At 36.2% G+C, this 15,625-nt stretch overlaps 1 protein-coding gene across 1 annotated transcript; it reads right to left on the reverse strand.

Annotated features, from left to right (window-relative positions):
* Window positions 1-8,339: 8,339 nt before the first annotated feature.
* Window positions 8,340-10,985, reverse strand: LOC116412908 (uncharacterized). The gene is made up of 3 exons (XM_031908888.2): window positions 10,920-10,985; window positions 10,017-10,341; window positions 8,340-8,565 (listed from the first exon to the last, which is right to left on the reverse strand). Exons 1-3 carry the CDS (start codon window positions 10,972-10,974, stop codon window positions 8,340-8,342), a joined length of 606 nt encoding a protein of 201 aa, XP_031764748.2. The 5' UTR covers window positions 10,975-10,985.
* Between the last annotated feature and the right edge of the window lie 4,640 nt (window positions 10,986-15,625).

The raw sequence follows: 15,625 nt of genomic DNA on the forward strand, positions 1-15,625 counted from the left end.
AAATACCTTTTGCAATCGATAAGAATTACTTTTGCGTTGTTTCTATATTAATTTTGTGACTATTGACGCAGTTCGTTTTGTACTTATGGTATTACAAGTATTTTAAATCTAATGTGTCTATCATAGAATTATTTTAATATATTAGTATGTCTACGAAAAAACCAGTTATTAATCTGTATATTATGGTTTATGTTTGTTCACAAATGGTGTCTCTTTTTATATCCTCTACAAACAATATGTTTACAAATTTAGAAACATTAAAATATTGCATTACACATTCCATTCGTCATTAGACTCTGAAACGTTATAGAAGGGAAAAAAGGCAAGGCGTTAAGACAACAGAGCTCGCCGGAGCACGCCCATAGTCCCTAAATAAACGAGCCAGTGTTTTTTTAATTTCATTTCACGTCCATCACTCCGCTCCGGTTCTACCGGGGCTGACAGATCCAGTCACTCCCTGTTTAGCAAACAATTCATTGTTTTCAAATACATTTATACAATTTAGAATTTACAGCACACTCGCCGCATTTGCGGAACGGAACAATGGCCCGTTTGTAAACTTGGACTATTTAGAGGTAATTCAATTGAAATATCGAGGAATAGTGCTTTAAACAATCTAACGAGATGCTGTTGAATGAGGGCGAAATAAATTTATACAATGCAATCGTATTTTGAGAAATATCGAACTGAGCTTCAATTATTCGTTTTGTTTGTTAATTGGGTATTTTATTTTGACTTTTCATTGCAATTACCGCCAGTTCCCATATGGGGTAAGCAGGGAAATCCAATTAATAGATACTGGGGTCGATTTAAAGGCACTATTTCACCATCATCGAAATTTTTAATAAATTTAAAACAGTTTTATTATAAATATACCATTTTATTCATGGAAACGTGAGCTATAAACCGATTTTAAATATTGAACGAATGAATTGAACAACTACTTAATGACATAAAAAATGAAATAGACAAAAGTACCTATGCTGATAACTTTTATATAAAGTCTAAACATATTACGAGTAAATGTCAATTGCTCCATATAAAATAAAAACAATGCATCCTTCATAACAAAAAGAACAGAGAATAAATCCTATCCATTTAAAAATGAATAACCAAATTCCCAAAAAAATACAAGCCAAATGGGAACATTCCTTCGGAAGTTGCTCTAAAAAGCACACCATCCAATATATATGGCGTAGTGGCTCCCATATATCATGGATGATCCAATAGTAGTGTTGTAATGATAGAGAGCAACTCCCCGCCATAATTACAACAAAGAACTATCATAAGTCGCGTTGATAACGAAAACAAAGATATAAATATTATCAATCGCCAATTTATGGCTGCGCCCGATATAGTGGGGGGACGACAATTGCACTATAAATAATCAGGACGCGCTCCGATATCGTTATTGTCCGGGCCGTGAATCATAGTCTATTTCCGTTGTCTACGCCTTCTCCCCTTCACCACTAGCAATGAGCGATTTAAAGGAACGAAGAGGTGATACATATCAATCCTTACCTCTTGGATTATTGTTCCAAACAATAAATAAATCCTCGTCACGTGAACCAAGTTGCGGGTGAAAACATCAATCGAAGTGGTATACTTAAAAAAACAATAGGGACCGTCTCCTTGTTTTCCATTTGTATGTAAAAAGGATAAAATTTTCCAATCAATTCCAGTGTTTTTACATATCGACCCCTACCAGCAGCGACCGTTTCCGTGTATGACGGATGAGGTGGCCATTCAGATGATTCGACCATATTTCAGGGAGCCCAACGGCCCGATTTATTATTTTTCAATGCTGGTAGCGACTGTTTCAATTCTTGCGAAATCGCCTGCGGTGAAACGAATGCCTCTCCCTTTATTATAGTGCATAGATCACGTGACGACGTTAGAAGCACTTTCCAAGGGGCATTTTATTGTCTATGAATTATTGACAGCAGAAAATCAGGGAATGTACTTTCGCAGTAGGCAATGTGATCTATTTCCGTTCGGAGCGCTATGGATGTGTGTTTATGGTAAGATCGGATCGATATGTTTTGCTGGAGTTAAAATGGTCGAACTATAAAAAGAGCTCACAGGTGATCTTGTACGAGTTTAGCTTTCATTTTCATTGTAGATATTCCATTTTGACGGTACTTTAGTTTTTTTTATATATAACTTAGAATGGCAAACAATCTGACGGCTCACCTGATGGAAAATAGTAACCGTCGCCTATAAACATGAGCAGTATCATGGACATAACAGAGAATACTGTTTCGCCCATGACACCCCCCATGTGTTGCCATTCCTGAGGACTCAGATGTTATTCCTCTGTACCCTGTAAATTCACGCCATATCCCACCCTTCAAACCGAAACACAGCTATGCAAACACAACTGCTTCACGATAGAAACACGAGTGGGACAGAGGTACCCAAGCAATCGACTTTTGTACAAAGTCTCCCCCTGGTGACTTTATTCCGCATTATCAACCGACAAAGAAGAAGGTTCTTGATTCGGTTGTAAGTTTTTATGTTAGTTACCTCATTACTCCGTCAGATCAGAAAATCGATTTGGAAAAATTCGTCTTTTATTTGAAAAGATACATTTCCAAATTAGTCCCATAGAATTTTCATCGAAATGAGTTTAGTAGTTTTATTTTTAAATCAAAATAAATTGGTTTTGTTACAATTAAAATCGATTTTTTTTTTATATAATATGAGACAAGAGATTCACCAGAGAGAGACTTTGTACAAAAGTCGATTGCTTGGGTACCTCTGTCCATGTTATTATTAGTTAGTTACTTACAGTTCTTAAGTATCTAACTTAAAATCTGTTAGGTAATATTTGTTTATTATTTGTTAAATACTACTTCTGAAATCCACGCGTGCGAAGTAACGGTCAAAAAGCTAGTCTAATATAAAATTATAGAAGACATAGAGTGTATCATCATCATCGTCATATCGCCTTCAACTGTCCACTGCTGGACATAAGCCTTCACCTTGAGGTGTTTTGCCAGTAGTTGCTACGCTTGGCAATCCGCCTGACAACCGCAGTTAGGCCCTGGAGATGTTTTAAGAGTAACGCTGCTGCCCATACCTTGCCCTCCTTTGGTCAGCTTCAGTCCAGAGGGAGTCTTTGTACAAAATTCTTTTGCTTGGGTACTTCTGTCCCATTCGTGTTTCTAACGGGAAGCAATTGTGTTTGCATGGATGTGTTTCGGTTTGAAGGGTGGGATATGGCGTGAATATACAGAGTACAGAGCAATAACACCTGAGTCCTCAGGATTGGCAATAAATGGGCGAAACAAAATACTCTGTTATGTCCATGGTACTGCTCATGTCTATAGGCGACGGTTACCACTTTCCATCGGGTGGGCCGTCAGCTTGTTTGACATTCTAAGTTGCATAAAAAACAAAAGAAGTGACTTATTCTATTCCGGGACCACTCAGCATTTACAAATACTCCGCAATGCAATAATAACTACCGATTTGTACAACAACATGAATTCATCACCAGAATAAATCCTTTTAGAAAAAAAAAATACTAAAATCAACTCAGAAAAAAAAACTAAAACATGTGTAAAACATATAAAATAAAAACGAATTGAGATCCATTGACAGTGCGAAAGAGCTTGTAGACATGTCGATTTATATAAAGATCATTTCTGTACCATTCCGGCGTACGGCCCGCCTCGTGCCAGTGGGCACTGTCAACCCACATCATAATATTCAGACCCCATTAGCAGTGTAATATCTCATTTCACCGGCACAATTTATAATGGACGGACGAATAAATCAATTATACAACCTTCATATCTCGCCTGTCTGGTCGTACGACGGACGTTTTCACAATTAGATACGATGGGAAAATAATACTTGGTAGCCGTTACAAGAGAAATACACGCCTACTTGTAAAGGAGTCGTTCGACGAAACTCCAGTTTGCAGCACAAACGGCGCTGTCAGTACCGAAATGATTCCGGTTTTCAATTGACTTCAAAAGGAGGCTCGCAGAGCAACCGCATTGTCTATTTGTATGTACCTTAACGTCGTATGACATTTTTTCTAATTTTATTTGTGAAAAAATTTTAATTCCTTATTTAAAAATTTTTCACAAATAAAAACGGAACTGCTGTAACACGGGAGTAAATAAGCCCTTGCTTATTTACTCCCGTGTTACAGCAGTTCCGTTTTTTATTACGCCTTTTAATGCGATTTCTTAAGACAAGCTATTTAACTGGCCTATACTTTTACGTGACGTAATATATTCACTAATTTTTAATCAATATTGATAATTCTTTGTATCATCAGTCCTCAGGAATGGCAACGCATGGGGGTTATCATGGGCGAAACAGTATACTCTGTTATGTCCATGGTACTGCTCATGTGTATAGGCGACGGTCACCACTTCCCATCAGGTGGGCCGTCAGCTTGTTTGCCATTCTAAGTTGTATAAAAAAAAAATCATCATCATACCATCCTTTAACTGTCCACTGCTGAACATAAGTCTCCCCCAGGGGGGCTTTGTCAGTAGTTACCACGCTTGGCAGGTGGATTGGACAAACCGCAGTATTTTTAATGGGTGATAATGAAATGGTAACCCACCCGCGCTATCGGTATACACCGGCGGGGCACCAGTGAAGGATGATAAGTGAGGATGAAGCAGGTCAGTTAGCCCATCGTGACGAATTCAACAAGAATTGTTCACGATGGTTTCCAAGGGGAACCACGTGGAGGTCGAACTAATAGGGCAGATTTCCAGCAATAGGGTTGTTAAACTCCATTGCTAACAATCCCTTTCCTCCATGGCAACCGCAGTTAGGTAGGCTTTGAAGATGTTTCAAGAGGAACGCTGCTGCCCATCCCTCGCCTTCCCTTAGTCGCCTATTCAATACCCACGGGAAAGGAAGGGGTGGCCTATTCTTTGCCGGGACCACACGGGAATTTTTTATATAATTAATAAGATTTACCATATTAATTTTGTCACTATTGAAATTGTTTGTTTTTTTTGTGAAAAATCTCTAATTATCATAAAGTTCAGATTCACATTTTATGATTTTTTTTATACAACTTAGAATGGCAAACAAGCTGACGGCCCACCTGATGTAAAGTGGTAACCGTCGCCTATAGACATGAGCAGTACCATGCACATAACAGAGTATACTGTTTCGCCCATGATACCACCCATACGTTGCCATTCCTGAGGACTCAGGTGTTATTCCTTTGTACCCAGTAAATTCACGCGATATCCCACCCTTCAAACCGAAACACAGCCATGCATACACAAATGCTTCACGGTTGAAACACGAATGGAACAGAGGTACCCAAGCAATCGACTTTTGTACAAACTCTCCCTTTGGTAAATGTATTATTTTATGATATTCTGGAGATGAATGCAATAATAAATATATAAATTAAAACTTCATTTGAAGTTGCTGTTTATATGAAGGTCTGACTTGAAGATGGAAGATAGATAATCGATGTCTTTTAGAAGCTCTGTATGTATTGTATAAATTATCTATTAAAGATAACACGAAGATAAACATGGGATCCGGTCGGAAAAAAATACACCGCTGGCGCGCTGAAAAACACCAAAAAAATAGCGGAGCGAAACTGGATTGGTTTACTTTATACTGAATCAATTTCGATAAATATTTATATACTGTTGTTTTTAAAGATTGCCAAACTGGCACTGTTGTGTGTTATTTTTTAGTTTTTGCAATAAAACTCAACAGTGCGCGCTAAATATAGCGCGGCGTCTTTATAATGTCCATGTTGATTGCAACGCGTGCCATTGTGAAACAGTACAGACATGTTTTTATCCACCAAAATAGATTTCATACAAAAATACGAATGCCCACGCTCTCGGCAATTGCAGGAATCAATGAGATCTATAATTGAATGTAAAATAACATAAATTCTCGAACCGTTTTGGAGAGCATAAACGTTCGAGTACGAAACCGTATATTTTAAACTTGCGTTTACAATACATGTTTAGTGGCAGACGCAAAAGAATTGTAATGAGCTTGGCTAGCTATATTCTCTACTAGGTCATTCTTCATTCAGTTACTATGGAAACTATTGGTTTTTTTTTTATAAATGAAAATGGTATGGTAACTCCGCCTGCGCTAACGGGATACGCTGGCGGAGCACCAGTGAAGGATGATAGATGAGAATGAAAACAGGCCAGTTAGCCCATCATGATGAATTCGTCAGGAATTAACCATGATAGTTTCCAGGGAGAACCGCGAGGAGGTCGACCTGGTTGGATATATTGCTAGCAATGGGATTCTCGGTCTCCATTACTAACAATCCCTTTCCCCCAACTATTGGGGTTAAATCTCGGTGAATTTAACTTTATCGTCTAACTCTCGCTGGTACTGATGTCACGCTAGCGTAAACCAATAGCGCTAAATATTTCATCATTCCAATTTCTCCCATTATTAAAAAAGTTTACGTATATCCTTTTAGATAAGTGCCTACTTAATTCTATTTACATTCATCATTGTGAACCCAACACAGGGTAGGGTCATAATTTATGTACATACGCGTATTAATTTCATGGGACACCCGCACCTAAATATGGAATTTTAATGAGTTGTGATGATACTGATGGACGGTTTTTAGACGACGAGGATGTGTGTCAGGTGACCGCTAAGCGTGCCATGGAGCCAAATGGTAATCGATCATCGCTGTCTTTTGTAATATCAGAAATATCACTTGTGCATTGCCAATTTTGCTTAACGCTTCATATCCTTAACCGATATAACTGAAACTATGTAAATGAAACTAAATAGAAAGTAGCCGAGATAGAAAGTATCCATGGAGACGACTTCATAGAATACTACACCTACTCGCGATCCTGATAGAAGCAAAATATATCTGAAATTAACCAGTTGAACGGAAAATCTGTGGGCGACAAAGGAAACCAACAATAGAAATTGGAAATATCAAGAAAGCTTATAAACTAGAGCCGTGAAAGGGAACAATAGAGAAATGTGTTAATTTTGAATTTGGTAAATAATAATATACAAACTATAATAGTACATTACTGCAGCGGCCAGCAACTGAAGAATTGATGGCCGAACGTGCAAATGTGGGCCGAGGCGTAGCCAAGGCACATATACGTGAGTCCATCAATGCCTAGTTGTGGCCAAGGCTTGTATAGTACTTTTCTCAAACAATGCGCGGAAATCAAAAACACAATTTTACTTTTTAAGTTCAATGACGAATAACGAACACTAATAATTTTCACGCGCCATAATGTTACTTTGTTTTTTTTTTTCAATAAACAGCTTTCTATTTGCAAGCCAGTTCGAAATTTAAAACCTTGTATTAGTTACCTCCTTGGTAGCCATGTTTCGAAGTAAAAGGTCATTCCATTTTTAAATTATAGGACAGATATGAGTTTACATAATAATTTATCTGGCCGCAAAACACGACAGATATGGATTTTCATACAACTTTTGCCGGCCGCTGCCCGCATGTATCTGGCTAGTACGGCAATTTTGATTTATCTCGAAGAAGATTGTCAAAATAATGCTCACATTTCCAAGCATGTTTGAGAAAATAATATATGTATATTATCCTTTGCCTTAATTCGTGTATGGCATGCAGAATACTCTAGTTTTTTAACACGCAAATTTTGTACTATTAAAATCCACGCCATTTGTAACCAACTTAAGAGGAGTCCAGTAAGCACGTGTTAGTTAAATCGATATTGGGACCATTTGTCGATATTTGAAGTGGGATTGGGGTGTCCTGTTCAAACAAGCCACTCCGCAGGGTCCTGTTATCTGGACATGTTAATATCGCCTCCTGCCCTCTATCTAACGGCTATGTGTTTAGGATTCCTACCCGCAGTTTATTTTGTACATGGACGTTAGTTGGCTCCTGTTGGTTAATTTGCGTCTAATAAAGATGACCCAGCCTTTATTTTTACACTGAGAAACAATAAAAAATCATTACATGTGTGTTTGGGTTCGAAGGATGGGATATAGCAGTGAAATTACAGGGCACGGAGGCATGACATCTTAGTCTTGAGGAATGGTAATGCATGGTGGGTATCATGGACTATGGACAGAACAGAATACTCTGTTATGTCCATGGTACTGTTTATGTCTATATGCGACGAATACTATCTATACATCAGGTAGTACTTCATCATCATCTACAAGCTTGTTTGCCATTCTATGTTGCTTAAACAAATGAAGTAAATACTTCTTGTATTGCACCTGCCAAGCATGGCAATGACTTACAAAACCACCAAGGGGAAAGCTTATATTCAGCATGTGGATAGATATTGCAAAAGGATTTAGAAAATAAACATTTTGATTGTACTCTATTATATACTTTGCTAAATTTGCTGCTGCCCCTGTCTTTCCTTCATATAATCAGTATGCAAGGTTATAAGATATTCGACTACGTAGATGATGTCCACGTACTTCTGAAGTAGATGTTCGTGGTAGACCAAGTGCTGGAACACCTTCAGCTTGTCCCTATACTTATAGGTCACCGTTAATATTACTTCCATTTCAAATTGCAGCGTATTTAGCCTATTGAATACAAATGACAAAAGGAATCTGAAATAAATATGGTGTCAGTAATAAACTGTCTCATTGATCACAATGTTGTCGTAATAAAAAAAAACAGTTAATTAAAAAAATTTTATACGATTATGGTCGCTGATTTATTTTGTATTGTAATCGCGTATTCTAAGTAGTGTGCATATAGATGCACACTACTTAGAATACGCAATTACAATTTATAGAAATTAGTTACCTTAATTTCAATCACACCAAATTATCCTAGGAATAAATGACCTTTGCTAAAACTACTTCACAACAATTCCGCTGTTGCATCTTTGTTGTTCATCATTTTACCTCAAACCTTCTTCACTAGGTATTTAATTTCGTTAAAGCTTACTATTTGATGGACTGTGTGTTTCATTGTCACTTTACGCATATAATACACAGTATCATCATCATCTTCCTACCCTTATCCCAATCATTTGTGGTCGGCGTAATATGATTTTATCCATATTACAAAAGATTTGGTTTTTATTTTTACGACCGGCCACCTGCCTGACGTCAACCCTCTTTGGGAATACACAGTATATATTATTATAATTAGACCAACTCAACGTATCAACAGTCATATTACAAAACACAAAGAATTTCTTTGGCAATCTGCGTCCATGAACCAAAGATTCTCTCTGGATATTTTTACATTTTACATGGATTTTTCAGCTTAAAGGGTGGAATATTGTAGTAAAATCAAAACATACCGAGATATTGTTCTCAGTAATAGTAATTTGAGAATGGCATTATAGGTATCACAGTGAAATAAAAAAATCTAATGCGTACGGTTCTCCCAATACATTAACTATCAATTTGGCATTTGAATTTAAAAAGATATAAAAATCAACATTACACAAGTAAAACTCAAAACCCTGTACCAAATGATCAAGACATCATCAATCAGCGTTGTGGTTTTATGAAAAGATACACATACCTATTAAGGGGATGATATTAAACTGTTGCAATCAAAGCTGGGAGAGAGTTTGTTAGTAACCGTGACTGGTAACCCCATTACTAAAACCCTGTCTAGTTGACGTCCATGCAGTTCCCCTTGGAAACTATCGTGGCCATTTCCTAGTGAATATGTCACGATGGGCTAACTGAGCTGATTTTATCTTTGCCTATTGTCAATTATACCAGAGGAAGACTTTATACAAAACTCGTTTGCTTGAGTACTTCTGTCCCATTCGTGTTTCAACTGTGAAGTAGTTAACACTTGAGTCCTCAGGAATGGCAACGCATATGGGGTATCATGGGCAAAACAGTACACTGTTATGTCCATGGTACTGCTCATGTCTATAGGCGACGGTTACCACTTTCCATCAGGTGGGCCGTCAGCGTGTTTGCCATTCTAAGTTGGATAAAAAAAATTACTACTTCACCGGCAGTATACACTGATAGTGAAGGCGGGGTACCACTTCATTATCACCCATTAAAAAATATAAGCATCTGACCTTAAATCTTGGGAGTATTTATTGAGAAGACTTTCGAAGTCCTTCAACCGATACTGCGTGCCATAAATGATCTGCTGCATTACATTTATTGTCTTCATATTTAAATGTTTCTCAGTCGGATCCCTTTCAGCTTCTTTGTTTCTCAGTGCAGTCTTTTCCTCGTGTGGTATTCGAATGGTGAGATTCCTTAGTGGTAATTGTGGTACTAATAGCCCGCTCTTATTTTTCCTTTCAGCGAGATTTTTAACAATTTGCTTATCTTCACCTTCAAACTTTTGGTCTCGGATGTCTATGAAGGATGTTTGAGCGGATATTGTTTGAACAACTGAAATTGTATTAATTACGTTAATAGAATTACTCGTATTTGTTAGAAGTCCAATAGATACTTTGATTTTTTTGTTACCACTTGATCTTCCACTTGTGGTTACTAAATATTTAATATATTTAAATATATTAAAAAACATTTAAATACTTTTTTTAAGGTAAAACACATTTTATTACACAAAAAGTACTCAAACTAATAATACAAATAGACATAAATACAATATTATTTGTAGTAATGTTATAAAATGTGTGTAACCGGCGTAAATCGACTCAATCAAAAGATACGGCCGTTTATAACCTATTTATATCGCATATTTTGACATTTGCAAAGAGAATGATTACCTACAGGGTACTTCCCGTTGACCTAGAATCATGAAATTTAGCAAGAAGCAATGTAATGTAGTACAAATAAAGGAAAAAATCCGAATACCAAACATTTATAGTTATTACACAAAAAAAATTTTTGATAATTTTGTACGGAACCCTCGTTGCACGAGTCCGACTCGCACTTGACCGGTTTTTTTTATTATATATTCATATAATTAGAATTATATTTTCATAGACATATGTATAACTTACCGCTGAAGTAACACAGTGCGTACTTGCAAAATAATATTTTCAGCGGCAACCACATTGCTAAATTGAATTACCTATTATCTGAACTGTGCTGTGCATACAGCGTACAATTGTTAATTAACAACTCATTGCCAAATATATCAAAATCGCAATGTGGTACACAATATATACAAGTAATATACACGTCTGTAATTTAAAATAGACTCAAACAAAACGTATATTACGTATGTATATCACAGGGAGCAATAACAGAGGACAGAGTGGAGGTAGACGGAGTTTTTTTTTAATTTTTTTATAGAACTTGGAATGGCAAACAAGCTGACGGCCCACCTGATGGAAAGGGGTAACCGTCGCCTATAGACATTAGCAGTACCATGGACTGTATACTGTTTCGCCCATAATACCTCCCATGCGTTGCCATTCCTGAGGACTCAGGTGTTATTCCTCTGTACCCTGTAAATTCACGCCATATCCCACCCTTCAAACCGAAACACAGTCGTGCAAACACAACTGCTTCACGGTTGAAACACGAATGGGACAGAGGTAGCCGAGCAATCGACTTTTGTACAAAGTCTCCCTCTATTGTGTCCTCATTGCCCCTAATATCATTATAAATTATTAGTACATAAGTTATTGAACTTTTTAAATAATGACATAACGTATTGAACATAATACTAGTCTGTAATCGAATGTAGAATAGAATAGATACTCATTTGAGCCGTTAACTGTCCACTTCTGAACGTAATAAGCCTTGCCCATAAGGAGAATTTTTCCAAAAATTACCACGCTTGGCAGGCAGGCCGACAACCGCAGTTAGGCTTTTAGAGATATTTTAAGAGCGACACTGCTGTAAACATTTGGAGGAAACAATAAAGAATATCTATCTATCTATGTATATATCTGCTGCCTATATCTCTACCATTAAATTCCTTTAGTCGCCTCTTAAAACATTTCTAGAAGCCTAATTGCGGTTTTCAAACCGCCTGCCAAGTGTGGTAATTACTGGCAAGACTCCCCTTATGAAAAAGGCTTATGTTCAGCAGTGGACAGGTAACGGCTGAAATAACAAAAATAATAAATATTTATGACTTTATATGCATGTATGTACTCCTAATTTATTATAATAAATTACATCACATTCACAATGATTTATAAATCATTGTAAATGATGTAATACTCGTAGATCCCTATCGGATAACATAAATTATTATATATTTATTATTATAATTATTAGATTTTATTTACTTACATAAAAAATACTCAAATTATAATTAAACTGAGCACCTTTTCATTTATGAAGTCGATGATCACCTGTGAATGAGTTGCAATGCTGATCCCCACTCTAGCTGAACCATGTGTTGACAACGCTGTCCATTTTCTAAAGCTCCATATTTGCATTTAATGAATATTTAAATTTAAAAACACTTTAGTCGCGACCTCCGCCGAGCGATGCCGATTATCCAACTCCGTGATTAATTAAAAATCAGCAAATATGCTAATATCATTTTACTCCGTTATAAACAAAGTAAACACAATGCAAATTTTAATGCTAAACTAGATAGATTATGTAATAACTAATACATATTAAATAATATAAATAAATATTATAAATATATTCTAGATACATAGTCATTTTAGATTAGCAACAATTTTTACATTCTGTTTACATTGTTTAGTTAAACCAAATTTCATTTAAGAGTTTTTCACCTGCAAAAGACGGCGGTAGGATATTAGGCCATTTTGAAGGCACAGCCAATTGAAAATATTTGAATTTAGAACGCAGAATTGTGATAATGTTACACCAAATCGAGATCGAATCCAAAACAATCTGCGACCGGCATTATAATGTAAACGTAGTCTGCACTGAGTATAATGTGCTTTTCAACACGAAGAATTGGGGGAAAAGGCATTGTTAGCAATGGAGTTTGACAGCCCCATTGCTAGCAATAGGGCTATTTATTAGGTCGACCTCCACGTGGTTCCCCCTGGAAACCATCGTGAACAATTCTTGTTGGATTCGTCACGATGGGCTAACTGACCTACTTCATCCTCATTTATCATCCATCACTGGTACCTCGCTAGTGTATACCGACAGCACAGGCGGTGTAACCATTCTATTATCACCCATTAAAAAAAAACACGAAGAATTTTACTCCATCAAGAAAAAATACGTATATTGTACAGATAGACTGTCTCTATACAAATACTTTACCAAAAACAGATGAACTTTTTTTTATCTATGTGTGCGTGAACTGGGTTACCATAATGTACATTTATTACGCAGTATAGCAATAATAAAGTTAAATTAAAAAATAAAGGGAATATAAAATTCTTGGGTAAAATGTTAAACAGTATGTAATGATTCCTGATGATGCTTATCTTTATTGATTACTTTAATTTATATTTGAGTACAGACCTCCTCGCAGTTCCCCCTGAAAACTATCATGGTTAATTCCTGATGAATTTATCATAATGGGCTAACTGGCCTGTTTTCATTCTCATCTATCATCCTTCACTGGTGCTTCGCCAGCGTATCCCGTTAGCGCAGGCGGGGTTACCATACCATTTACACCCATCAAAAAAAAATTTATGGGTGTATATTAATATGTATATTATGTATTAATATAAAAAAAATGTTTTCAGTTCAAATTAAAAAAAAAAATACTTGATCTGAGATTCATTTAATTCAATTATTTCCAACATTAAAAAGGCATTCGTTTTAATTTAAAAAAAAAATAATGTCAACATTTAGTCAATCAAACGTCAAATTAGCTAATTAAAAGCTGACCCATTTTGACACCCGATGCTTTAAGTACATATGTTACATGCACAGTACATCTAAAAAATAATAAATATAACATTAATAGTTACAATTTTAATTTAAGAATAATATGAAAGTAAACCCAAATAAATTTATTCTAACAAGATTTGTCAAACTCATCTCTGAATTATAAGAAGCAAAGATATCGTGTAACATACGCACAAAAATAAAAAGTAATCGAAAATAATTTTTGTTGGAGTGTTTGTGGCCCAACCACCTATCCTTCTTCCTATTATTGACAGTTTGTAGGAAGCCGGAGCATACATCTGACTTGCAAATGTTGGCCTATATTTAGTGATTGCTAACTAGGTACCTATTGTTTGGTTTCGACCGTTTACATTAATCTTTTAACATTAACCTCGTTGCCAAGGCTAGATACAAATGAGGAAACATTTAATTCATAAACAATATGTATATCTTTTTATATAACACAACTCAAATTGAAGGTCGACGTAAAAGAAAGTTGTAATACATATAAACAACACCATGGTCGCCATAGAATATATTTTACGTTAGACTTTGTTTGTTAATTGATGTTACCTCTTGACAGTTTAACAGCTTTACCGATAAAATGACAGAAACTTTTTGGAATGGACATATTTTTGTCCTGGTCAATGAATCATATAGGCCCCGGTATAAAATAGGCCACCGCTTCCTTTCCCGTGGGTGTGCTAAGAGGCGATTAAAAAAGCTTATGACGGAAGGACAGGCAACAGTGTCCCTCTTAAAATATTGCGAAAAACGAAACTGCAGTTGTTAATCCGCCTGCTAAGCGTGGCAACTACTAGCAAAACCCTCCATAGGACAGGCCTATGTTCAGTAGTGGAAATTACCAGCTGATATGGTATGAACTTAAACATAATTCTACTTTCTAATTTAAACTTGTTTAACACACTGGTTTTTTGTGAACCAAAAATCCACTCGTTGTATGAAGTAATAGGGGTGTGATTATACACCGGGCACTCGAAATGGGGTGAATTTCAAATGAAGAGACGTTTTTCGTGATCAAGTATCTGTTTCGCAAGATGACACTTCTAAGAGTTCAAAAATGTTCGAAGAGAATCAAAATTTCGCCTTCTTCTCTAAAAAAATTTAAAATGTAAGGTACATTTTAGATTGTTTTAAGTATGCATGTCATTATTAATATAAACCTGACTCAGTAAATAAACAAGTTGGGTAGAATTTTAATCAAGTATCGATTCGCGCGTACAAAGCCGCGTAAATCGAAGTGGCGAGCTAGTCCTAATATCATAAATGTGAAAGTAAATTTTATTACCTCTTAACGCTATGGGCTCGACCAATCGTCATAAAATTGTTTATACACATAATATTTGAGATAGAGGAAGATATAGGCTTGGCATAATGATTGGTATATGGCTATAATAGTCAGCTAGACCAATTATTAATCTAACGATATTTTATCCCGGTAATAAATATATTCTGGTTATATTTGACAAACGAAGTCGCAGATAAAAACTAGAATAAAGCATATTCCTTTTTTATACAACTTAGAATGGCAAACAAGCTAACGGCCCACCTGATGGAAAGTGGTAACAGTCGCCTAGAGACATGACCAGTACCATGGACATAACAGAGTATACTGTTTCGCCCATGATACCCCACATGCGTTGCCATTCCTGAGAACTCAGGTGTTATTCCTCTGTACCCTGTAAATTCACACCAACTATACTATATTCTGTCCCTTGACCTGTTCATGTCTAAGTACCATTATTCATCAGAAAGGCTATTTTAGCTTGTATGTTATTTCACGTTCGATAAAAAAAAAATGTAAATTTGTTTTTTCATATTGCTCAGTACATAATCGCATTATACTTACGAGAACTTACGTAACACACACACGCAACATACAAAGTTTTTGTTTTTCATC

This window comes from Galleria mellonella, unplaced genomic scaffold, assembly GCF_026898425.1.
Source record: "Galleria mellonella isolate WM207_F2 unplaced genomic scaffold, CSIRO_AGI_GalMel_v1 utg266, whole genome shotgun sequence".
NCBI classification, from domain to species: Eukaryota; Metazoa; Arthropoda; class Insecta; order Lepidoptera; family Pyralidae; genus Galleria; species Galleria mellonella.

Coding starts and splice junctions, on each gene's coding strand:
- LOC116412908 (XM_031908888.2), bottom strand. CDS start 10,974: ATGTGGTTGCCGCTGAAAATATTATTTTGCAAGTACGCACTGTGTTAC. Junction 10,342..10,919: donor CGCACTGTGTTACTTCAGCG/GTAAGTTATACA, acceptor ATACAATTTCAG/TTGTTCAAACAATATCCGCT. Junction 8,566..10,016: donor AAATACTCCCAAGATTTAAG/GTCAGATGCTTA, acceptor TATTTATTTCAG/ATTCCTTTTGTCATTTGTAT.